General features: G+C 42.4%; 1 protein-coding gene across 1 annotated transcript in view; it reads right to left on the reverse strand.

The window, feature by feature from the left end:
* Positions 1-3,549: 3,549 nt before the first annotated feature.
* Positions 3,550-27,058, reverse strand: part of ABCC9 (ATP binding cassette subfamily C member 9) — a 137,911-nt gene continuing 114,402 nt past the window's right edge. Inside the window, exons 31-39 of the mRNA XM_004611277.2 lie at positions 26,308-26,409; positions 25,626-25,746; positions 24,335-24,465; positions 23,249-23,327; positions 22,521-22,629; positions 20,274-20,377; positions 12,834-12,967; positions 10,607-10,669; positions 3,550-5,988 (exon numbers count right to left, since the gene is read on the reverse strand). Of these exons, the coding sequence (XP_004611334.2) occupies positions 5,851-5,988; positions 10,607-10,669; positions 12,834-12,967; positions 20,274-20,377; positions 22,521-22,629; positions 23,249-23,327; positions 24,335-24,465; positions 25,626-25,746; positions 26,308-26,409 (981 nt within the window). The 3' untranslated portion in view covers positions 3,550-5,850. The remainder of the gene's footprint in view (positions 5,989-10,606; positions 10,670-12,833; positions 12,968-20,273; positions 20,378-22,520; positions 22,630-23,248; positions 23,328-24,334; positions 24,466-25,625; positions 25,747-26,307; positions 26,410-27,058) is intronic.

Raw genomic sequence — 27,058 nt, forward strand, 5'->3', positions numbered from 1 at the left:
ATCATGTCACCCCCAACCCATTACCTTTGTCATCTTCTTCTCTTCCTTGCTTAGAAGGACACAGAAAACGCAGTGCCTGGGCCAAGTACCAGGCACTTTGATTTTAAGAGTTTTTAGCTACTGGGATAAGTTGGTGTCTTTCTCTAAAAGAGTCTGGTAACTGTGAGAGCTACTGAGGAGCCTCAAATGGGTGGGAGAGTGTTAATCTAGGTGGGTGTTACTGCTTGGGAATAGGCGCTTGATAGAGGACGCCTCGCAGGCTCTGTGTTATGCTGCTGTTATTCCTACAGGGAAATCAAACTTGGGCTGAAAAAGCCAGTATTCAGAGGTGATCACACATGGCAGGAGATTCTGTTTTGTTTTCTTTTCTGGAAAGGAACAACCACTTTCTGTGGACTTGCCCTGTCTCTGGAGTGAAGGTAGCGTGTGGAAACATGTGGAGAAGGTCCAGGAGGGTGTGTCAATCACACTTGCAGGTTGGCTCATGTGACTGCAGAAAGCGCTGGTCCTTTGCAGGGTGCTGATGGAGCTTGGTGTCGGAGCCCAAGTTCTGAAGATGTGGAGTCTTGGGTTTGATACCCGGCACCACCCCTGAAAAAATAGAAAAGCAAAAAGAATTCCCATTCCCATGGAAATGTCTTTTTCCAAAGGAAAATAACCAGTCGGCAGCCTAATCTTATCACTCTTTTTCTGAAAGTACTGGTTGTGATTTGGGTTCTGTTTTGACTTTCCCGTCACTCTCCAGGCTGTTTGAAGTCCTTGTCTACATAGGGTGTTGCTTCCTCTTAGAAGATGCTGTTTGACTGGAGCTTTTTAGGTCGGAGTTTGATCCCTGACCCAGGGTCACGCTTGCCTGTCACTTATAGGACAGAAAGCTGAGCTAGATAAAGTAAACTTCTTGCTTGGTACTTTGATTAGGCTGAGAAGTGGAGAAAGCAAGTAGAGATTTCATCTCAGACAGGACTGGTTCCAAAGGCTAGATGGGAAAGAGGTGGCTAAAGGGGTCAGAAATGACACTGAAAGAAGCTGAGAAACTTAATGCAAAGATGGAACTGAGTCTGTGGACTGTGGTCTCCGCACCCGACTCTGCCCTCATGTTTCTTGAGTCTGATCATCCTTCTTATCTGATGCCAATATTGAGTACCCTTTAAGTCCCAGACCTTCTCTCCCCTTCACCCCCAGGAGCTTCTCTGGAGTCAAACTTCCAGTCAATGCTTTGGGGTTAATTTACTTAAATATTTAGTAATATTCAGTGTCCTTACCTATATACATTCAATGAGTTTTATTTTAGAATATTTTCTATTTTACTTTTTCATTCTCAGTACTTATTGATTATCCATGAGCTTAGAATACTCAGAAAGTTTCAGAAGCAGCAGTCGTATCTCTCAGTATGTGGGTTTGCTGCATTGCACCCACCCCGAATTTCTGCTGCCACCCACCAGCTTACCATCCCCCCCCAGCCCTCTTTGCCTGCGCCTCTGGGAACCTCCATGCTTTTTCAGTCTAAGAGTTATTTTTGCTGTGTTTTATTAGTTCATTTTGTTTATTTATATATATGTGAGTGAAACCATCTGGTCATTACCATTTTTCCTGACTTGTTTTACATAGAGTAGTGCCCTTGTGTTCCACCCATTATTGTCACCAATGGCAAGAGTTTATCTCCTTCCATAGTTGAGTAGAACTACATTGAGTACATATATATATATAAAGAAAGTCTATTAAGAATAGATTTTTTTCTTAATAGAGTGGAAAGGAAGGTATCTATGTCATACACAGCACTGAAATCTAGAAAGTAGGATGGGACTTTAATTTTCATGTAACTTTATATGATTTGTATGTTTGACATTTTAAAAATATGAATATCATATCCTTCAAGTATAAAGGAACCGGAAGAGGAACCCAGGTGTGTGGGACCCAGGGCTGAGATCTCCAAGTCTTCTCGGATTGGGACTGGGCCTCTTCCGTCCAGATCCCCCATTTTCCAGGAGCTAGGTGGTCACACCCAGAAACTGCCCCCGGTGCAGTGTAATCCCACCAACAGCCAACATCCAGAGACTATAAAACCAAGCTCCCAAGCTCCCGGAAGCATCATATAGCTAGTTCTGCTCTCAGAGAACCTGGCAAGCTACCAAGAGTTTCCTGCCCACATGGGAGAGCCTGGCAAATTCCCAGTGGCGTAGTCATATGCCAAAACCAGTAACAATGATGGGTCTCATTTCCCTGACCCTGAAAGAGCCTTCAATGCGGCACCATTGGGAAGGACGAGTAAAGAGAGACTTCTAAAACCTCAGGGTTAGGACGAATGGAGACATTACTGAGACTGCTCGAGAAAATCTATGATCAACGGGATGATGATGATGATGGTGATGATGTATAATTTGGGGTGGCTCCGTGTACGGGTGGTTGTGTATAGAGCTGCAATGACACAGAGGTGCATAGGTTCTTCAGTTAAGAGTTTTACCCATTGGATAAATGCCCAAGAGTGATATTGCTGGATTCAGTGTTATGTCTAAGGTTTGGTTTGATTTTGGTTTACACACAGCAGTGCTCAGGGGATACTCCTGGCTCTCTCCTCAGGAAAACACCTGGGTTTGCAGGGATTAAATATGGATCGGCCCTGCATAAGACAAGCATCTTACTTGCTGGACTGTCACTCCTCTGGCCCTATTTCTGATTTTTAAAAATTATTCCTTTAAATGATTCACCATGAGCTATAGACTTACAAACTTAGTCATACAATGGTCTAGTACCCATCCCTCCACCAGTGCCCATTCTCTACCACCAATATCCCTTCCGCCACCCTCCATCCTCCATGCCCCTTTCCAGGGGGCCCCTGTTCTGGTGGTGCTTTCTTCTGCTGTATAAAAGCTTTACAGTTTAATGTAGTTCTGTTTGTTGATTTTTTCATTTGTTTCTCTGGCTGTTGTCATGCGTAGAGTACAAACAGTCATGTCTGATGTTGAGGTCCCGGAGTGCCTTGGTTATGTTTTCTTCTATATGCATTGCTATATATATATATATATATATGTATATATATATATATATAATACAGTGCATATATATGTCATGACATATATAAAAAATATAGCACTGGGGCACTGTCACCCCATTGTTCATCAATTTGCTCAAGAAGGCACCAGTAATGTCTCCATTGTGAGACTTGTTATTACTGTTTTTGGCATATTTAATACGCCATGGGTAGCTTGCCGGGCTCTCTGAGAGGGACGGAGGAATCAAGCCCGGTTCAGCCATGTACAAGGCAAACCCCTACCCTTTGTACTTCTCTGACATTCTCTGTGAATACCATTTGTCATTCAAAGGTGAACACACTGAAGATATTCAACAACTTATTAACAAAATCAGTCAATTTTTTCATCTCCCCACAAAGATAATTTTTATGTCATATTTTGAAGTATGGAGACAATGACTTTTCCTAGATACCCAGATTTATTTGTTTCTGTTTTCAAGTCAAAAGTAAAACGGATTTGAGAAACCAGAGAAGAGTCAGGTAACATCCTGGTAGCTGGTGTTGATTTACATTTAGGAATCAGTCTTGGCTGTAAAAGAACAATCTCTCTCTTCATGAAACAAAAGAGTAATTTATTATATAACACCAAGCCAATATGTGTCTTTGACAGTAAAATAAACACAACACGAAATGCCAAGAGATTAACTCAGAAGCACATGGTGAGTGCAACACATCATCAGTGAATATATATGCTCTATTTTCTAGAACCTTCTGTGGGTTAGGCTCTTGTATTAGTGTAAGAATACAAGACTCAAAAGTTGTGGTCCCGGAGCTCAAGTGCCAGCTGCTTAGAATGGTCTTCTGGTATCAGGGCTAGGGCTAAATAGATTTTTTTTTTATAATGTTGATTTTCTTTGGGGAGGTTTGGGTCACACCCAGCCATACTCAGAGCTTCCTCCTGACAGGGCTCGGGGGACTAAGTGGGGCCCTGGGGATTGAACTCAGGTCAGTCACATGCAAGGCAAATGCCCTACCCACTTTATTATTGCTCTAGCCCCTCTACGTTAATTTTTAAACAACCTGTCAGTCCCATTATAATAGTCCACAATTCTCTTAGAAAAAAAATGTTGCTTCAATGAAATCATTAATTCTGTTATTTTAATATAGATCATTTTCACTTTGAACAAACATTAAGAAATTAAAAAATATGTAAAACTGAAAGAACTGAAATATTTATTTTAAGCTATGTATTATCACCTTCTCAGTATAAAATATTTTAAGCTGAATCATTTATACATTCTATGGGTATTACATGTAACAGAATAAATGTTTAAGCAGTGAAAAAATAACCCCCAACTTTAATCAGTTTAGTTTTGGTAAAACAATTAAGCCTGTTAATTTAAATACACTGAATTCATGTCATTGATGAGGAAATGGTGAGCACTGTGCTGTAAGAACAGTGACCGGGATTCTCAGTTCAGTGTTATCACACATTTCCTTCGGCTGATGCTGTCAGTAGTTACTGTGACTTACAAATACCACAAGGGATTAGTTCTCTGGGTAAAGTGTCCATTTCTCCGTTAGAATGCTTTAACTTGATTACAAACATCATGTAAATTCAGCCTACAAAACTTTCACAAGATCCATTAGTTGCTGATTCTGTTCTCATTAAGCTTTCCGGAGGCAATGAGAGGCTGTTCATATATATGTATGCATATGTGTATATATATGTACATACATACATATATATGATAATCTAAGATAAATAAAAGAATTTCTTTTTCATTTCAGTGAAATTTATTTTTGGTTAAACAGAGCTTCTACATTCAGGTGAAACTTTATCATATAGTATAGTCATTACAGACTTTCTAAGCATGGATATACAATATAATGAAACTGAACTCAAGAGCTATAGGAAGGGGAACATAAATTCTCTTATTTCATCAGCTGTAATTGTTAAGAATCCCAGAGTGCATGTAAGGCCATCATAAAAAAATCAGTAATATGTGGATCCTGATATAAAAATCAATACTTGCACTAGAGGGCACAGAATTGTAGTAAGGAGTTCTGGCTGTCACTCCACAGTGAAAGGAACTTTTTAATATGTTTTCATTTATTAGTTTACATTTAATAAAAATTAATAACCCATGCATTTTTGATGGGTTTTTAACATTAAAATTTGTGCATGTGTGTTATCACTGGACATACACATGTAAAACAAGTCCACTCTTCCTCCTAGCAACACACACATGTTCCTGTACATACATGCTACAATGTGTGTGTGATCCTAAATTTTGACTAATGTGGCATCTCAGGGCTGGGGATCACAACCACAGATTTACATCATCTTTGTAGCCAACGCTTTGGTTTTGCAATGACTTTACAATACATGCCATAACTTTTTGACAACAGGAAGCAATTCAGATGAGAAAAAGAGACTGCTAAAGGAGATATTTGTCTTACTAAGGCTAATGAATACAGAAGAGATTCTCATGCAATATATATTGAACCCAAGTGTCTCATTTCCTGATTAGAAAACTTGTTTGCATATATTATCTGGTAACACTCAGGACACCAACAAAAGGAGAAAAATAAGTTCTTACAAGTAAGCATATATTAATACTGACTTTTATGCCAGGGAGACACTCTCCAGACTTAACGGTATGAGAAAACACGACTATGGATTTTTCCACTGAAAACAGCTTATGTGTCAGTAAAATCTGCTCTCCTTAAAGGGAAAGAGGCTTCATCATTGGATGGATATTATGTTCCTCGACATAAGCATAAATGTGGAAAAAAAAAGTAAGATGCCACTTCTTAAAGTTCAGGCTGGTGAACTTCGGAGTAGGTCTGGATATTATTTGAAGTACACGTTCGCCCCTTCACATGTCCGCACGAACAAAAGATGCAAATACTCCATCTTCCTGAGCCAGGAGGCTTTCGGGAGTGTCATATTCTAAAATATTCCCTCGCTTCATCACGATCACGAGGTCTGCCGTCAGAATGGTGTGAACCCGGTGCTGTGGGTGAAAGAAAACGAGCATTTGTTACCGCTTTCAGGGCACAAGCAATGGAAGATGCTACTTTATTCTTCAGTCAGGGACATTTATTTATTTTGAGGTGGACTAGCAAGAGTAGCAAGTATTCAAAATAAGCATTCACTCGCACACTTTTAAATAGTGGTCACTGTGATTAGTTTTATATAATTGGGCACAGCGGCTGTTTTAGTTCCATGAAACTGTAAGTAGATGAATGGACACTTGTCAGATAACTAAATAAGTGAAACCACCGAGAGTTAGATGAGGCTTTGTTTAGTCTAGACCTCTAGTGGAGGGTCCACTAGTTCCGTGGGCCACACAATGGAAAGAAAGTGGTTCAGTTCTGGGAAGATAACACGGGGAAGAGTGCTGGCATGCAGTGTTAGAACAGATTATCTTGGACTAAGACATTTCATCTCTTAGTATCAGAGCTCCTTGCCCTCCCTCTGTCCCTCGTATCCTCCGGAGAGGAGTGTTGGTGGTAGTGACCAACAGTACTGGAAGTTCTCATTCATTGTGGCTAGTGTACAGCAAACGCTTCCCACACACACACTTGTTAATCATCAGTGTTAATGCTCATTCCTCTCTCGCCTAGATAAGGAAGGATTTATGGAGAAAATGCAAAAGCAAGAGAGTGCATGGAGATACACAGCAGAATCAGAACATCAAAACAGTTGGTTTGATGTTCTTCTGAGTGCAAACTATTGGCAACTGCCATGATGCTCTTGGGAATCTCTGTTCACTCCTGCCATATTTAGCACCATACTAGGAGCCCAGCCTCTGACCGCTTCTGGGTGTGTACTCCAGTGTCATCTGTCTTTCATGCACTATTGAGCAACAGACTTAACTGGATGCCTCAAGTGTCATAGGTTTTTGGCACCTGTAAATGATGGTAACAATCATACCAGGCCTGGAAAAACAGTTGAGAAGAGCAACGGGATAATTGGTGTGAACAATTCGGCATCTTCTCTAACCCATATAAGCAAATAGTAAGTGTCAGATACAACAGTTTTTAATTTTTTCAGTTATCAAGGCAGAAATCTGTAATGTGGACCTTTTTGCCACTCTGGGTAAGATCAGAGCTATCCAGCAGGAATATATGATCAATAAGGGCCACATTTTATATTTTTCGTGGCCACATTTTAAAGTACAGAAAAACAGGTGAAATCTACTTTAATAATACACATTAACTCAGTGTATCTAAAATTGTATTCATTTTACACAGAACCAATAGAAAAATCATTTATGTGTCATCAATGGATATTCATTCTGAGAAATGAACTGTGGGGAGATTATATTGTGGTATGTCACAGACAACAGTTATGCTAATTTAGATGGTACAGCTGACTGCATACCTGGACTGGTCTCACCCACAGGACCACTGTTGTATTTTAGACAGAGACTGACTGAAAGAGCAAAAAGTCATGTATGGCTGTGACAGTACAATATTTTACATCCTTCTGTGAGTTCTACGCCTTTGAAATCAGGTGTGTATTCCACACTTACAGTAACCCTTGACTTGAAACACCCACATCCCAAGTGCTCACTAGTCACATGTGACTAGGGACTGGCACATTACACTAGGCCATACGGATCCAAACATCAACATGTCCATAGGGGTAAGGAACAGAAAAAAGATGCAGTTGGGTGAGTCTTCAGAAAGACTCTTTGCTAGCAACCCAACGTCTAACCTAACATCTTCCTGCTGGGCAAATGTCTTTCTCTGTCCTGGGTCTTCTAGTCTCAATATTTACACTTGCAGAAAATCGAGGACTCAGTCATAGTTGGACCTGATAGCAGTAAGGAAGAGGAGCCACATATATGGATTGTGGTAAAGATGCCAGCATAGAACATGGGTCACTACTTGCAACAACCACAGACAGACCTATAGCCCACTGAATCTTGGTCGTGCATGATATGTATTTCAGATTTATCAAAATGTTGGGGATAATGTTTAACTTTGCGAAAGGACCAGAACTGCTGTGTATATCCATGCATCTAAGAAACAAAAACCTCAAATCACCGAAATGGTTAATATAAGCTTTGCATTTTCCCTTTAAAAATTAGTCTTTAATAACCATATCATAGATGTTAAAAAAAGAACTTGACTTCTAAGTCCATAAATAGAATATTACAAACATTGCTTTGCTATTCTTAAATAATGTTTATTTAAAAAAATTGAAATCTGTGGCCAATAGAAATAAAAATATCTGGCATTTATTTTATTAATCCAAATTATATTTTTGCTTGAGAAAGCATGGTGTAAGCTGTACTTGTGTTGATGAATTTTTCAAAATGCTCCAGAGAAATGAAGTATGAGTGTAAAATAAATCTCCTTCACAAATAAATGTCATGCATTTAGCCATGAAGGCTTTATTTCAAAAGTTAGAGGACTTTACCTTTTAAGTTGTTGCATCAGTATCAGAGATAGTTAAAAACAAAAACAAAAACAAAAATAAGAAACAACGAATGGAGCACCATCTTACAACAGAGAAGAAAAACCCTCTTAACAGAGCGGTGGATCATTTTATTTTATTTTATTTTATTTTATCTCATTTTTTTGCTTTTTGGGTCACACCCGGAGATGCACAGGGGTTACTCCTGGCTCTGCACTCAGGAATTACCCCTGGTGGTGCTCAGGGGACCATATGGGATGCTGGGAATAGAACCTGGGTTGGCCGTGTGCAAGGCAAACATCCTACCCGCTGTACTATCACTCCAGCCCTGTGGATCATTTTATAAGGAAGAGCCTGGTAGTGGATTCTCCCACATGGCTGGCTTCCTTTGTAGCAACAGCTTCGAATTCTGGACACCCTAGTGGCAATGCGTACGAGGTGTCTTAAAATGAGAAATTATCGGTAAAATATGCCGAAATCTATGGGAAAATTTCCAGTGCATGGAGGAGAAAAGAAATCAAGAGAATATGACACTCTGTTAAACATACAAATTATGCTCAAATAATCTTCCAGACAAACTATCTGCCATGGCATGCTCCATGCAGAAAGCATCAAGCCTAGTGGAGAAGCAAGGATCTGCTTTCCTCCCTCTCACCCCAAAGAGCTCCTACTTCCTCCGGGAAGAAAGTTCTTGAAACTATTAGCAAACCAAAGGTCAAGTTAGCCTTTTCCTCTCATCCATAAACTCCCTGGCCCGGTAGCATCAAACAGGGCACTCTTCTGCCCAAAGCAGGGACCAGAGTTTGCCAGGGAAGTGAGACGAAGAGGCTTTCTCTTTTTCTTTTCTTTTCTTTTTCCTTTGGGGACACACTGGACCAAGCTCAGGGGTGACTCCTGGCTCTGCACTCAGGAGTTATTCCCGGCAGTGCTCGGGGATCCATAGGGGATGCCAGGGCTGGAACCCAGGTCAGCCGCGTTCCAGGCCAAAGCCCTCCCTGCTGTCCTATCACTCTGGCCAAGGAAGAGGCTTCTTCTTTACGTACGTAGGCTCAGTTTGCAGAAGGTGGGTCCTGATGGGAAATTATTTCTTACTGCCTTGAGAACGCTGTCCCTGAAACAGCGCTTTCTTCCTCCCGGGTATCACCCCCCAAGATGGAAGCCTGGCATTGTCATATGTGTATTTGCATGGCATGCAGGCGTTCGCAAACGTGTGCAGGTGCTGCCCATGGTATGGGGCTGACTGTGTGGTAACGAGGCGTTCGTTCCCTCCCCACATGCCTCCCTTGAGTCACTGTAGTAGCCTTGCCTACGTGAGAGAGGCTGCCCAGATAACTACCAGAGAATTGAGAGACTTGGCAGAGGGGTGAGTCACACGGTCTACTTGTGGGTCATCACCAAAGTGGAAAAGAGGCCGTTCTTGTGGGCGAGCAAGCTTGGAACCGTCCCACACTCCACTAAAATACCCTCAGAAAAGACTAAAACCAGGCCTGCATCCATAATCGAAGAGACACGGTGCTGGAAAGAAAAGTGGAAAGAAGAGAAAGCATCAGCGAGAGGGAAACCGCCCAAGTGATACATTAAGAAGAGAGTTTTGCTAAACATAAGTCTAAGTGTGAGGGGGGAAAAAATCCATCTACAGATAAGGAAGAATGCCACTCTCTGCTTGAGTGAAGATACGACATGAACTCTGGACACTGAAACGGTCCTTCTGTTGGAAGCCACGGAAAGTCAGAGCATGTGAGATGTTCTGCCTCTGACGCAAGGTGTCTTTTGGCCTCATTTTTGGATAAAGAGTTAAATGAGGCGAAACACAGAAATGAAGTCTAAATGGCTACAGAACTGGCTGTCAAATTTAGGGTTTTCCTTCTGAGACCTTTCAGTAAATCATGACCAAATATTCCATATAAACAGCCATCAGTATGGGGGACATGACACAGGTTTGGACCCGCTGAAATATTCAGATTTGGGGTGTCTTATTGAGATTTAGAGTAGGGTAGAGAGGGGAGACAGTTTTCTGGGGAAATGTATCAAGGTTTTCTTTTTAGCTGCTTTTAAAAAAATAGTTTTTGCCCAGGTAGAGAGCTATGAGCAGAAAAAGACAGAATTCAACATATCAAGATATTGTAACCACTCAAAAATAAAGACAACTGAATCCTGGAACAGAAACCAAAGAGCAGTCAACCCACTCCATCACCCCTACTTACAGCGATTGTAACCACGGTGCGGTCGGCAAAAGCTGTCATTACCACTTTCTGCAAAATGTTTTCCTGCAAAAAAAAAAAATGCAGTCTGAATTTTCTCTGGTCTACTTTCTCTCACCATGCTAGTTGGCCCCCCAGAACTAGCTGACCCCCTGCCATGGCCAGTCCTTCTAGAACACCCACTGCCTCGCCTTCTGCAGAAGGTAAGGTGTGGATCAGTCACAGCAGGGACTCGGGCTGGGCTCGGAAGGGACCCCCCAAATGCACATGAAACTCAATGACTAAGCAACCGAGGACGGCTGCGAGGCACGGGGCCTGGGAAATGGGAGATGAAAGGGAACTAGGAATGCTCGCCTGAATGATAACACAAGACCAGTAATGCCCTCAACTGGTGTTAATAATTGGAAAAGGAAAGATGATATATACGCCAAAAAACTTGGATTCTGATCCATAAAAGGAAGCATTTCTGCTCCCACCACAGACTACGTATTTCACAACATATTCCAGGCGAAGATGCTCCTGGGGGAAAGATTGAGCCTCTCAGTCATTGCTTTCCCTTTCCCACTGCATTCTTTAATCTTATTTTTTGAGTGCACTGGTGGTTTTCTTTTGTTGTCTGTTTTTCTTTTAATTTTTTGTCACACTGGTGGTGTGACCCCCGGCAGGGCTCAGAGGATCATATGCAATCCTGGGGATCGTCTGCCACAGGCAAGGCCAAAGCCTTCCCCATGTCTGACCTCCCCAGATCAGAGTGCCTAAGATCACCTAAAGCAGGCAACTACTAACACACAGACTGATGCAGGGCCTCAGACCCAGGAAGGGTGAGAACCACTCGCTGGCCTATGGCCTTGGTTGTAACTGCTGCTTCGTGGACCAGTACGCAGGACACTTGTCAATCTTGTCAGAACACTGCCCTGGTCTTCACTGAAGAAGTTATTTCTTCCAATCCAGTCTCATTTTCTCAATCAATATTTGAAAATAAAATATTGTCAATTAATCTCCTCCTCCCTCCATCTTTCTCAAGTCTATTACGGTAGTGCTTTGGATTATTTATTTATTTTTGGGTTGTTGTTCTCTGAATGTGGTGCTGCCTCCTTAGTGAAATATAGAAACTATTTTAGTGCTTTAGATTATATTTACTTTGAAGGGCTGGAGAGATAGTACAGGGATTAATGCATCTGCTTTGTACATGGCTGACTGACCCCATTTAGATCCTTGGCACCTTTTGTAGCGTCAGGTGAGAGCAGAACCCAGAGTAAACCCTGAGCAATGCTGGGTGTGGTCCCTCCAACACCCTTTGCCCACCTGTGCCCAAAACATGCCCCAAATGAAAAAATTTCTTTAAGAAGGCAAATTCTCTTCTTCTACCCTTCTCTTCGCTTTACTCCTTCCCTTCCCTTCTCTTCCCTCTATTTTTGGGTCACACCCAACAGGGCTTATGCCTAGCTCTGCGTTCAGGGACCATCCCTGGCAGTGCTGTTGGAAGTATATGGGTGCTGGGGATTGAACCCAGGTCAGTCGTGTGCAAGGCAAATGCCCCACCTGCTATACTATCTCTTCAGTCCCCCAAAGGCAAAGTTTCTGACCTGTAACTGTGAACATGTTGAGAAGACCATCATTAATTCTAGGGAAATCCTCCAGACTTCCTTAAAAAATAATGATTGGGGGGCTGGAGCGATAGCACAGCGGGGAGGGCATTTGCCTTGCATGTGATCAACCAGGGTTTGATTCCCAGCATCCCATATGGTCCCCTGAGCACCGCCAGGGATAATTCCTGAGTGCAGGGTCAGGAGTAACCCCTGTGCATTGCCGGGGGTGACCCAAAAAGCAAAAAAAAGAAAGTTGGTTTTTGTTATCAAGAGAGATTTGCATACCACATTGTATAGCCTCTTGGCATACTACATAAATTCTTATATACGACATCTTGCATCATTGGAGTCCTGAAATTTTATTATTTGGGGATATTTTTAAGCGATGGAAAAGAAATAATTCTTAAAATGATGGTTAATTGAGGTTTCCTGGCAATACTTGGCAATAATCCCTGGCAAGAAGAGTCAGGTCACCTGCCTTGTGATTCCCAGTGGGATCCCAGAGACGAGCCACGGGGGTGAGGGGAAAGACACTGGGGGGTGAGGAGGGTCTAGAAACCAATCTGGGAAAGTCGGGGGTGGCTTTACGCAGGGGCACTCAGCTCCGCTCAGCCGTTTAGACAGGCCGGCCAGACACTCACCGTGGCCATGTCGATGGACGCCGTGGCCTCGTCCATGATGAGGATGCTGCTCTTCCGGACGAAGGCCCGGGCCAGGCAGAAGAGCTGTCTCTGCCCCACGCTGAAATTCTCCCCGCCCTCAGTGACCACCGCATCTGGATCGGAGAGAGAAGCAAAGATCCCACTGAAAACGATGCCGCTCAACACAGCAGTGGACAGCAGGTCTGGAAGGCCGAGGCCACCGGGCAGAGGGACAAGGACTTCGTGTGGAACAGGGAGACAGGAATCTTCCTCGGGGGCAATGAAGAGGAAGACCCCCGAAGGCATCCTGTTTTTACCAACAGATACCAACAACATCCTTCTAGGACGACATAAGAACAGCACTCAATATTTTGAAGACCAGAAGAACTTGAATATTGTTTAACTATTTAATATGATTCTTTAAAGAGATTATTGAATACAAACATCTAAGTTCCCCAAACATTGAATTATTCCAGCATCATCTGGCCAATCTAGAAATGAGCATTATAGGAGAGAATATTCTCCACTCCACTCCTGTTCTCTTTGTAGCCACGATTCCACTGGACTGTGAGTTACGACTGGCGAGGGACCGGGCTGTTTTTGTGCATCAGTACATTCGCAGAACTTTGGTGCCTGACACTGTCATTGACTAAGCCACCGTCACAGGGATATATATTATATTCTCGTTACCATCTCCCTCTTTCTTTTAAATTTCCACCCACATTCCATGAACTGTACTATTCCGTTTCCAAAATATCTATTAGAATTCTGACACTTTTTACTAGGGTCCTGGGGGAAAATGTCTGCTGATTATATTCTCATTGCATCAGATTCTTAAAGTTTCTCATGCTCAGGGTTATGCATTTGTTCCCCAAATTCTATTTCCATAACAAATAAGGAAGGAGCAGGGATGATGAGTGTTTTCTCCCAGACCTGGGCTGAGCCAGATATTTATCAAGAAATTGAGGGGCTGGAGAGATAGCACAGCGGGTAGGGCGTTTGCCTTGCATGCGACCGACCCGGGTTCAAATCCCAGCATCCCATATGGTTCCCTGAGCATGGCCAGGGGTAATTCCTGAGTGCAGAGCCAGGAGTAACCCCTGTGCATTGCCAGGTGTGACCCAAAAAGCAAAAAGAAAAAAAAGAAATTGAGGAAGCCCTTATTAAGTTGATGATATATGACATGGCCATTATGTATGAAAATGAGACAGTCCTGTGAACGCCCCCATTTCTTACTGTAATTCCCAAACTCTCTACTTCAACCCCCACTTACTGGAACCCCCAACACTCTACCCAGCATTCAGAACAGATGCCTGTAGCTCTCATGGGAGTGAAGAGGACACTGTCTGTCTTCCCAACCGTTGACCAGAGGTGGAGCGTGTCCTGAAACACTCAGGAAATGGGTCTATACGCACTGCCAGTTTCTCAAGTATGGTGGTTGGGCTCTCCAGAGGAGACATAAAAAAAAAAATTATTATGGGAAAGTTCAACAGACCTCTGGACTAACTGCCGTGGCAAGAACAATAAAACTGTTCTTGTAGACATTCTGTCTCAGTTTTTGTTTATGGGAATACCTTCCCCTGTAACTTCATTAAAATGATAAAAATATGATTTTGGAGTACATCCTTCTTTCTGGATAAATGAACACATAAACACGATCTTATAAATTGATCTTTTACATCAAAGCAACACTGCATGTTAACTTGGTGTGATAATAGTTAGGTATGACCATTTAGAATCAACGTGTGTACAGGCAGGGAATAACAAAGGGCCCAGGACACGGGAACCTGAGGGCTGGTGCACAGAACCGGCTCACCAAGGGTGGGGGCTGTGGGAGGGACCCCTGGGACAATGGTGGAGGGAAACGGACTCTCAGAGGGGATTTGTCGAAGTGTATACATGAAGCCCTACCGTGGGCAGTATGGTAAATCATGATGTTTCAAGTAAAGCAAATAAATAAGAGACCAGAGTGGTGGTACAGCAGGCAAGGCATTTGGCTTGTATGCAGCGGACTCAGGCTCAATTCCTCGCACCCACTCCATGTGGCCCCCTGAGCCCACCAGCGACAATTCCTGAGTGGAGAGCCAGGAGTAAGCCCTGAGTACCCCCTGGTGTGCATTCCCACCCCACCCAAAAACAAACAAACAAAATTAAGGGAATAAAATAGGTTTTAAAGTAAAAATGAGTATATGCTTTACTGAAAGTTGAATTTTATCTTTCACCAGACCACTGTCCACTTTCTACCCAATTTACTCATATTCACTCCTCACCTCACATCTGGGAACCACTAGTCTTAGAATCTAAAAGTTTATTTATGTTTTTATTTGCTCATCAATTTGTTTGATTTCTCTGTCAACTACATATGAGTGAAACTGTATGACATATGGCTTTCTCCTGATTTATTTCATTAATCAGAATTCCTTGGATACTTAACTAGAGTTTGGCCTATTAATTTTGTAGGCACTGTCACTTTACTGTCTAGAGTAATTTATTTTTAGAAAGACTGACATGTTTAGTTCTAAAAAATGTTATCTTCAAGTAGTGGTAACTTTATTCCTTCCTTTCCAATCCTAACACTGTGTTTCTATCCTTTTCTTGACTCACTGCGAATCCTAAGACCACCAACACAATAGTGAATAGTAATGGGTTAGAGTGACTACCTTTGTCTTGTGCCAGTTTTTAATTTGGGGGGTAAGAGTTTGATCAGAACAGGTGTTAATACTCGTTTGAATGCTCACATCCACCACATTCACCACTGAAGTCATCTAGTCACTGGCTTTGTTTTATGAGACTTTGTATTTCTGTTTTAATATAGTTCAGCTCATAATGGATTTCATTTTCTTAATAGTCTTGGAATGTGGTTCCTAAAAATTTGTTCTTTTCTTCTTGGTTGTCCAATTTGCTACCATATATCATTCATTCTATAGTATACACACTATATTTCTGATTTCATCTATTTTCTCTTTCTGATTATTTGCATTTTCTCTCTCTTCCTTGAGAGTTTGGTTTAGGGGCTGTTAATTTTGTTAAAGAACCAGCTCTTGGTTCAACTGATCTCATTTATTTATTTATTTATTTATTTATTTATTTATTTATTTATTTATTTATTTATTGGGGGTCACACCCAGTGATGCACAGGGGTTCCTCCTGGCTCTGCACTCAGGAATTACCTCTGGCGGTGCTCAGGGGACCATGTGGGATGCTGGGAATTGAACCTGGGTTGGCCGAGTGCAAGGCAAATGCCCTGCCTGCTGTGCTATTGCTCCAGCCCCACAACTGATCTCTTTTCATGTCTTTTTTATTTCTGTTCATTATTTTTGCTCTAACTTTTGTTATTTTCTTCCTTCTACTAACTTTTGTTTTCTAATTTTCTTTATTTTATAATTTCTTTAAAATAAAGGCATTTTGGGGCATGTATCTTCTTATTTTTCAAGGTGAATATACTGAAAAACATTCTTCCTGATACTGCTTTTGTTACATCTCATAGGTGTGTGTTACTCGAGTCTTTGGTTTTGGTTCTCTCCAGACATTAAAAAAAATTAGTTTCATTGAGTCCATCTCTTTTTCTTGTTGGTTTCTAGTTTTATGGTCTAAAAACAATGTTTGATATGATTTCAGTCTTTATACACTTATTGGAATTTATTTTGTGTCTGAATATGTGGTTTAAGGCTGTTTAAGCACACACTTAGAGAATGTTCTGTGGACACTTTAATGTGTATTCTGTGGTCTGGGGTGGAATGTTTCGAAAATATCTGTTCAGTCCATCTCATTTAATTTGTCATCTAATGCCATAGTTTCCTTGGTGATTTTCTGTCCAGTTAAGGCCCTTATTGTTATCTGATTGCCATCTTCCCCTAAGCTTGTTCATAATGGATTTATATATTTTGGTGCTGCTAAGGTGACTGCATATATATTAAGTGCTCTGTTTTGTAGCATTGACCCCTTTACAATGATATAATGTCCAGCTTTGTTTTCCATTACATGTTTTGATAGAGGTCTGTTTTTATATGATAAAAGAATAGTGCTTCAGTGGCCACTCAACACCTTTATTGCAAACCACAACAGCTAATTAGAGAGAGAGAACAGAAGGGAATGCCCTGCCACAGAGGCAGGGAGGGGTGGGGGGAGATGGGATCGGGGAGGGTGGGAGGGATGCTGAGTTTACTGGTGGTGGAGAATGGGCACTGGTGAAGGGATGGGTTCCCGAACTTTGTATGAGGGAAGCATAAGCACAAAAGTGTATAAATCTGTAAATGTGCCCTCATGGTGATTCACGAATTAAAAATAAATAAATTAATTTAAAAAAAAAATAAAAATGGGAAAATTGAAAAAAAAATAAAAATAAAATCAAAGATATGAACAGAAGTTACACAAATAAAGGAATCGGTAGATTAATTAAAAATCTCAGTAGGTGCCCTCAATAATATAATGTCTACAGCCAAAGACAGAATCAGTGAGCTTGAAGATGAGCTGCAAAAAGCTTACAGGCAACAACAAATAATGGCAAAAGACCTTAAAATGGCTCTAGAGTGAATCAGAGTCCTAGGGGATGACCTCAAGAATCATTGGAGTACCAGAAGCTCAGGGAAGTAACCCCAATGAAAAAAACACAGTTAAAGACATTATTGCTAAGAAATTCCCAGAGCTGGAGAAGGCAGGCATCCAGATCCAAGGAGCCCGAAGAGTACCAGCAAAAAGAGACCCAAACAAAAAGACTCCAAGGCATATCATAGTCAGAATGATGGATGCTGTGGATAGAGACACAATACTGCAAGGAGAGAGAGAGAGAGAGAGAGAGAGAGAGAGAGAGAGAATTGCCTGCCACAGAGTCAGGAGGGAGTGTGGGTGGAGGTTGGGGGGAAACTGGGGACATTGGTGGTGGGAAATGTAGGCTGGTAGAGGGATGGGTGTTGGAACATTGTATGACTAAAACCCAACCACGAACAGCTTTGTAACTGTGTACCTTATGGTGATTTAATGAAAATAAAATAGGTCTTTGGCACAATTAAAAAAAAAAAAGAATAGTGCTTCCTGCTCTTTTTATATTTCCCATCCCTTCACTTTAAGTCTGTGTATATTTTTATAGTTTGAGTCTTGTGTAAGCATATGGCTGCATTTTGTTTTAAATCTGTCCCACCACTCTGCTTTTTGATTGGTGAGTTCAGTTCATTGCATTAAGAGTGCTATTTTTTGAGACAGGTGTATGACTTCTGTGCTGTATTCTGTTTTCTAATTTTATTGATTTATTCCCTTAATCAGTTTTTTAAATTTTTTTATTAAGACATCGTGATTTTGGTAGCTGTTTATAGTTTAGTTTTAGGAATACAAAACAGTGAATAACAATTTTTTAAAAGCAATCAGATAAAACTTCTTTCAAAATTTCTTTTAAGGTGGTCTAGGTTTTTCAAACTCCTTCAGATTTTGTTTTTCTGAGAATTCATTTTTTTTAGCCTCCCATGTCAAGGAGTCTTGCACATGATAATATTGCTGGTTGGTATTTTTATTGTTGAGTTTTTTGAATATGTTATCCCTCTGTATCCTAGGTCTATTAAGTTGTCCTTATTTTTCTGAGAAGGTAGGAGTTTCTTTTTTAACAGTGGTCTAAACTTCCAGTACTTGGATGAGTGTCTGGCTAGAAACCAAAGTTCTGCAGCACAGGTTATAACTACCTGTATTCAGGAGAGGTGGGCTGGAGCTATAGCACAGCGGGTAGGGCATTTGCCTTGCATGCAGCCGACCCAGGTTTGATGCCTTCGCCCCTCTCGGAGAGTCCAGCAAGCTACCGAGAGTATCTCGCCTGCACGGCAGAGCCTGGCAAGCTACCCGAGGTGTATTCTATATGCTAAAAACAGTAACAACAAGTCTCACAATGGAGATGTTACTGGTGCCCGCTCGAACAAATCGATGAGCAATGGGATGACAGTGACATTCAGGAGAGGTGCAGGCCCATAGGGGCAGATATCTACTTTGTAAACTACCTGTTTTTTTTTCACTATAAACTACCTGTCTCTTTGCAGTTAAGTAACTGGACTGGGTGTTTCCCTACTTGCTTCCTGGACTTGTATATTCATTTCTTTCCCCAGGATTGTGCTATTATTTCTTTGCATAAGCTCTCTGTTCTCTTTTCTCTTCCTATTTGGGTTTCATATTTCCCTTAAGTCGCCTTTCCTGATGGAGCTGGAGACTTTTCATTGTGTTGTTCACTTTTACAAAAGCCTCTTATTTATCTCTCTTCCACTTGGTTCATCTTCAGGTTTCTATCTTGCAGCCCACGGTCTGCTCTTCCATCTAGTGGGTTTGGTTCCCGTGACTTCCCAAGCATGCCAGTGCTCACAGATGGAGTTCTCACATCCCGAGCCTCTGAAAGATCCCTATCGACAACTTCCATTTCTTCGCATACTTTACTGAGGTGCTTGCGGAAGGCTGCACTCCTTTAGTTCTGGTGCTTGCACACATACTCGTCGGGGGTTTCCCTCTTTAGTTGTGATGTCCATGCACAATGTTTGTAATGTTTTCCACGGTTTGCTGTGGGGTGCTCACATATGTGCTTCCAGGGGCCTGCATTTCTTGGCCTTGCTGCTTACCAGATGTTGCATCTCTTTGTTTGTGTGTGCACACAAACCTGGCTAAGGTGCTCTAGACATCTCCTGTGTTGACAGGAACCAGACAGCAGAGCTATTGGTATTGCGCTTGGTGCTGTGGTGGTATCAGGGATTGAACATGCAGCCTTTGACTTACAAGGCAGGTCTAAGCTAGGGGCTTCTCCTAGGTCCTGGGTTTCACATCAGTGAGTGAGTCCACATACTGATATTTGTACATACAGTGACATAAACACATACATAATATCTTATATATTACACTTATCTATTGATACTATTGTAAGTTAATAAAAAAATAATATCTTCAAATATTATGGCACAGAAATAAAAGGAATACCCTACTGGCAGCAAAGAATATGATTGCCAATATAAAAAAAGTCGCCTCCTTCTGAGCCTCACAGCTTCTTCCTTCCTCTGACCTATTTGTGGGGTGAGTGGTCATGGAGTCGGAGCTCACAGGATCAGAATGACCACAAGGAAACAGTCACAGTAAAGTGACATGTACTTTACTTTTGATGGTAAAAAAAAATCAAAGAAACAAATATATGAATCATTGGGTTGCTTATGTAGAATAGAAAGCAGTATGGTTCAACCTCTTGTACCCCATCCCAAACCTGGTAAGTTTCAACCTCTTGTATTCCACCCTAAACCTGGTAAGGTTCAATCTCTTGTACCCCATCCAAAACCTTTAGACAGTAAAGTAGCCTAAGGGGCTTTAGATCAGCTTAAATGCAGGGATATTTTAGGCTACAAATATGCGGCTTTAGCATAAAATGTAGATGTGACTATATAAGATTAGTTCTTGTGTATTACAAATGAACGCACTGTTTAGAAAACATACCAAGACCTCCTGGTAGGGATTTGACCATATTCTTCAGCTGAGCGATTTCTAGGGCTTCCCAGAGTCTATCATCTGTACATTTGCATTCTGGATCTAAATTAAACCTAAAGGAAAAAAATCAATTAATCAATAGATTAACATGTTTTAGTCAAGTTTGCTTTGGTTACTACTGATTCTCAATTCTTGGTACAGTAAATATTTAATTCATGTGTAATAAGTCATCTGAATACAAAGAAAAATGAGTTTTAATAATATAAATAACAAATTTATATGCATGATCTGAAATCATTCACTACTTGAATTCATCTACTTTCATACTGGGGTCAACATAACTCTTTTTTCCTTTGTTAATTTTAATGAATCACTGTGAGATAGTTACAAGCTTTCATGTTTGGGTTACAATCACACAACGATCAAACACCCATCCCTCCACAGTGCACATTCCCCACCACCAATATCCCTGGTATACCCCCCCTTTCCCACCCTCCCCCTGCCTCCATGGCAGACAATATTACAAAGTGTCAACAAAGTGACAATATTGTCAATGTAACTTGAACACTGTCTATGAGAATATTCTACTGGGTTGCTACTGAAGACATAAACCTAAATGGGAGCAGAGAATGCTCTGTTCTATAGAACATTCGGGGGGAAGGAGATACACCTGGCAGTGCTCAAGTTTACTCCTGGCTCTGTGCTCAGGGATCACGCCTGGAGATGCTTGGGGACCAGTGTGATGCCAGGTATCAAACCAGGGTTGCTGCATGCAAGGCAAATTCCCTGAGGGCTTTACTCTCTTTCCAACCCCATAGAATGCTAGTTTAGATGAGCTGTGCTGTAGTGTAAGACTGTAGCAGAAGTATTCGCAATAAATATGTCCAGAGATTTAAATGCACTATAGCACTGCACTGTCATAGCACTGTTATCCCATTGTTCATTGATTTGCTTAAGCAGGCACCAGTAACGTCTCCATTGTGAGACTTGTTGTTACTGTTTTTGGCATATCGAATACGCCACCAGTAGCTTGCCAGGCTTTGCCATGCGGGCGGGATACCTCGGTAGCTTGCCAGGCTCTCCGAAAGGGATGGAGGAATCGAACCCGGGTCAGCTGGGTGCAAGGCAAATACCCTATTCATGGTGGATAAATACATAAAGGCCAGAACCCAGAAATCTGTTCAGGGATAAATGACTGAATATGTTTTGGTCAAAGGAAGGTTTCTGTTTCGTCTTGGTCCATACCCAGGACTTACTCCTGGTGGGGCTTGGGAGACTGTATGAGGTGGCAGGGATTGAACCCAGGAAGGTGGCATGCAAAGCAAGTGCCCACCCACTCAGGCCCCACTCAGGAAGCAATGCACCATGGCGTTGCTAGATAACTTGATGTTGCCACCGTGTTAATTAATATTAGAGCTGAATATTGAGCAATCTTGCCCACATGTTCTCTTTCATATAAAAGTAATAAGCTAAGGAGGTGGCAAATACTTCCTTGTCACTAAGTGGAGGGGAGAAGGAAGCAAAGGAGAATCAGAGATGGATGAAGTGAGTGACCGGGAGGAGGCAGCAGATGATTCCGTGTAGAGGTGGAATCGTGGACCTACATCTTATTAAGTGGGTGAACTGGGGGCTCCATTGCATCCAGCCCCCTCCTGCCCTGGAGGATGGGGATAACGGCATGGGTTCTAGAGCAGTGCTTTGAGGATTAACTTGGTCCTCCTATTTCAAGTTCCTAGCAGACAAAAGTAGATAACACTGTTCTCCCCAGTTTGCCCCCTGTGAGAAAGCACATGTAGGCACGGAGATGATGGAAGCAGCTTCTTAAAAGCAATTTTAGTGGAAAAAGAAAAGTTGTGAGGAATGGGGCAAGGATGAAACTTAGGAATGATCCAAGCTCAGTAGCTGCTGAGGCAGGGACCTGCTCATGAGGCAGCGTTAATGCGAGGCAGAAAGCCTGTACAGGCCAGCTGGAATGCCTGCCCCATGCCAGAGGGAAGAATGGATTTTCTAAGCTCAGGTTGGGGAAGAGGGCTCGTGGAGAATGAGGGATGAGGGATTTTTGTGGTGGGTTAATTTCACGATCCTTGGGGTTCTTGAGCAAATGGAATGACATGTGATGGTATCAAATATCCACTTGATAGTATCATCAAGATGACCTGGCTTCTTTACACCCGAGACACAGTTCTGTGCAATCCCAAAGCAGAGCCAAAAAGCAAGTTGTGATGTACCTGAACTTCTGTCCGACTCCTCACTTACCTAATCGAGCCACTGAAAAGTATTGGGTCCTGCAGAATGATGGAGAGCCTGGAACGAAGCGTGTGCAGTGGGAGTTTCGAGATATCTATCCCATCAATGACAATCTTCCCTGTTAGGGAAGAACAAATGTGTCAAACATGTAGGAAAATCACGTGCAAAATATCTGTCAACACACTGGAAGTGCTTTCCTTTTTCAGGGTTGAAACTCAGGAGCTAAGGCTTTCCACCGGAGCATTAGAACACCACTAGGAATGTGTCCTAGGGAAAATAAAAATCTACACTTTGGTGATACTTTCTCTGGAAGGGTTTTTTGTCTGCTTCTTGGACCACATCCGGTGGTGCTCAGGGTTTACTCCTGCCTTTGTGCTTAGGGATCACTCCTGGTGGGGCTGGGGGCACCGTATGTGGTGCCCGGATTGAACTGGGTTTGGCTGCATGCAAAGCAAGTGCCCAACCCACTTTACTATAGCTCTGGCCCAAGAATTTTTTTTTAAATCAATAATCTCTACTGATGATTCCAGGGTGAATAATTTTTATTTCCCCAACTCTACATTCTTTCTTTCTATCCAGATTGTTTATCTGGGATATTTGCCTCAAACCATGGATTGTAGGATACAAAGTCCTCACAGATACTTGGTTTTGTTTCTGCAGGATTAGATAGTTTGTTGTTACAGTTTTTAAAGGGAATGTACCGCAGGGCCAGTGAGAAAAGTTGGCCAGTAACTCACCATCAAATATATCAACCATTCGGAAGAAAGCTAGAGACAGCGAAGACTTCCCACTGCCCGTCCGACCGCAGATTCCCACCTGGAAAAGCAGAGATGCTCAAGAGTAGGAGAGCACAAAGGGCAGGGGACGGGTGAAGGGGCACCGATTGGGTCGGCAGTGAAAAGGTTCTGCGGTGAAAAGGCAGCTCTAGTTACACTACTGCGTTCAAGTCCTCACTCGGGCTCCCACCTCTCTCCGTGGTGATGAACCCTTAAGATGCAAATAGGGATCCCTGGCCAAAACAGAACCAATTCCAGTCAAACTCTTGGTTTCTCTCTGCTTTTCCTTTGTGGTTCCATTGTGGGGGTGTGGGTGGTGGTGGTGGTGGTGGTGGTGTTTGGTTGGTTGGTTTGGGGCCATAGCTGGCAATACTCAAGGATTACTCCTGGCTCTGCACTCAGGAATTACTCCTGGTGGTGCCTGGGGGACTATATGGATGAACATGCAAGTGGGGCTGGGGGCACCGTATGTGGTACCCGGATTGAACTGGGTTTGGCTGCATGCAAAGCAAGTGCCCAACCCACTTTACTATGATGATGATGATGAACATGCAAGTATCCCGCCGTACGACGGCTTTGGCCCTCATGTGGCTCCATTTAATGCACTGAGTAGATTGTTACTATGACAGAGTATTTCGTTTTACCTCCGAAATGAGGATTTCCTAATGAAAGCCGGGCAAGTCCTTTGATTGAATTAGTGCTCGCTAGCTCTTTACAGAAACTAAATAAATCAGTTGGGGACTAGGTCTGGTATAAATGCTAGGATTCTCAAGGGTTGGTCCAGTTTGGCCAGGACCCAGGAACCTGGAAGAATAAGCCTATCAGCGACTCTGCCTCTTTTCAAGTAGCTATGTGAGCGGCACTGTGGTTGAGAGGCCACGTGCTTTGTCCTGCTCTCCTCTCCCTTTTCCCTCTTCTGTGGATGCTTTGAGCAGTGAGGGGCAGGACGTATGGTGTGAGGTCAGGGAGAAGGTACCCAGTGGTGAAAAGGGGCTGGACCTTCAGAGGGTTGGTTTGAAAGGAATCCAATGGCGATGAGTTTCATACCTTTTGCCCAGGTTTGATATAAGCCTTGACGTGTTTCAGGACAGGTTTCAGATTATTTTCATATCTGACACACAGGTCATGAATCTTGATCTCCCCTTCCTGTGGCCAGTGCTCTGGAACTTGAGAAGGATCTGAGTGGGGGGAGGGGTGGGGGTGGGTAGAGAGGATGAGAAAGGGATGGAGAGAAACAGATACATATGTATATACATACACATATATGTATACATTTTTCCTAAATTTAAAGTACTACTGAATCAAATTATTTTTTACTTAAAATTACATCCAAGAGCCTCTTGATTATACCTTTTAAAATACATTTCAAGTTTTGGGGTGGGAGTATGAACCAGTATCCTGCCTCTGGATTCAGCATTCTGGAACTGAATTCGAGTCAGGATGGTTCACTTGTGAATGAATTTGTTTGGTTCAACAATTGGTCATCAAACACCAGAATGTTTAACATATCAGAGGTGCGACGCAAAGCGTGTTTTATCTAATGTGACATGGAGTTACTGCTCTGTGCCAAGCACCACAGAAAGCACCTCCGCCTGCTTCAGCATCAAGTGACAGAGGCCAACTCAGGTGGGCAAGGAGCAACAAGTTCTAGGGCAATTTAAGAGGAGATAGAACCTGAGGTGAATCTCAAAGAACGTGTGTTCCAATACATGCAGTGTGGGCAAGAGGAACTGAAGAGGAAGGAAGAGCACAGCAGGTGGTATGGCGGGGATGGAGTATGGAAGGACAATGGGCAATGAGACAGCCAGGAAGATGGGCAATGAGTGGACTGGTGAAGGGTCTAATCTAAGTGAAAGCTGGACTTTTTTTCTTACATTTGTACAGTTCTTGGAGGATTTAGGCAAAGAAGTACATTTGAAGCATACGTTTTACATTTGAAATGGTTCTATTCTCAGTCCTCTTTCCTGCCAATTTTAAGCTAGCAAGTGTGGTGACTCGTAGTCAATATGTTGCTATCCAAATGTCTCAGCACCTAAGTTCACAAGGTCTTGAGAAAAAAAATACAGTAAATGAAGGTTCACGAGTTGGTATAATCAAGCACAAATATTTTCATAATTGTGTTTGATATTTGTAATTAATATTTATTGGCGCTCTACATCTAAAGATTTTCAGGTCACAAGCTTGCGATCTTTTCAGGAAGCTGTGAGCAAGCAAAGTGAGGGGGAGAGGGAGTTTTCTAAACTGCAGTGGAAAACAAAAGCAAAAGCAATGTGCCTGATATACGACAGATATTTGTTTAAAATATTCAAGTGAAATGCAATAATATTCAGAACAATACCCATGGTGCCTTCATAGTTCTCAGACTCCATAGTCAAGAAACTGTTCACTTTCTTCACTGCCCCCATCTGGACCTCCAGGTCAGCCAAGTTCCTCACAACCCAATTCAAATAATTGGTTATCTGTGTCAGGTGACAACAAAATGAACACAATGACATTGAAGTAGCAATTGTTATCATATTGGATATCTCGGTGACTTTCACTGACTATACAGCATGGGGCACACCTCTTAAGTGCTACCAGATATCAAGGGCCAGAAGATGACATGGCCCGTGCTGGCTAAGAAGACCTTTGCTCCTATCCAACAGACTCAAATGTCACCTCTTGGTGAACTGTTCTCTGGGTTCTCTGCTCTAGGTACCTCTGTTTGCTTTGATCTCGTCTGCATTCCTTTTAGTCTCCCTAAATGATTTGTAAGGTTAAGGGTGGGGGGAGGGATCAGGACAGGAATCTCAAATAGTCTGGCTACAGGATTTGAGAAATTTAAACATCTGGTTTATGCTCTCAGAAGTAAATCCATACTGTCCTACAATGCTGATTTTTGCCCTAAATTTCCCCAAATGTTTGCAAGATAAAATTTTGCTTGGATTTCAGACTTCCCCTCTAACACACATTAACAAGAAGTGATCACTACCAAAGGTACATTCAACATTGCACCAAGGAAGATTTTCAGCCAAACCTACCGTCAGCGCGTACAGAAGACCTAGACCCACCAATCCTGAGTTGGAGGACCCGCTAATGGATGCAATGGAAGCAGTGAGGACAATGCATGCTCCCAGGTAATCCTACAAAGGAGCAAGGAAAAAAAAAGGGTTACGAGTGTTTTCTCAAAGTCTGAAACCAAAGACCCCAGTTAACTTAGAGAGAAGCAAACCAAGCTCACAGCCCACTGCTGTGTGTCCTGTATTTTCTGGGGAAAGCGTCCCGGAATGACAGGGATGAATGAGCACTATCTGAGGGCTGGAACGGGGGTGATGTAAGGTCCCACATCCACGCAAGTCAGGGCTCCGAGGAGCTGTAAACCCTGCCTGAAGCTGAACTGCATTTGACAGCACAACCAAGATCCAAGAGAAATTCCTTGCCTAGCTAGCTCTCACCCCCACTTTCTGCTGCCCAAACAGGCGATTTATTTTGGACTTGATTTCCTTCCTCAAGTGTCATGCCCACGTAGGCAAGAGTATTTTTGCTATTGTTGATGTTTTTTTTAATCGAATCACTGTGAAATAGACCCTTACAAAGATGTTCATGATTAGGTTTCGACTACACAGTGTTTCAACACCCATTCCTCCACCAGGACACATTTCTCAGCATCAGCGTCCCCAGGTTCCCTCCCGTCACCCCTAGTCCACCCTCAGCCTGCCTCCATGGCAGGCACTTCTCTCTCTCTTTCGGAGCATGATAGTTTGCAATACAGACACGGAAAGTTGCTTAGGT

Source organism: Sorex araneus, chromosome 10, assembly GCF_027595985.1.
Source record: "Sorex araneus isolate mSorAra2 chromosome 10, mSorAra2.pri, whole genome shotgun sequence".
In the NCBI taxonomy this organism is placed as follows: Eukaryota; Metazoa; Chordata; class Mammalia; order Eulipotyphla; family Soricidae; genus Sorex; species Sorex araneus.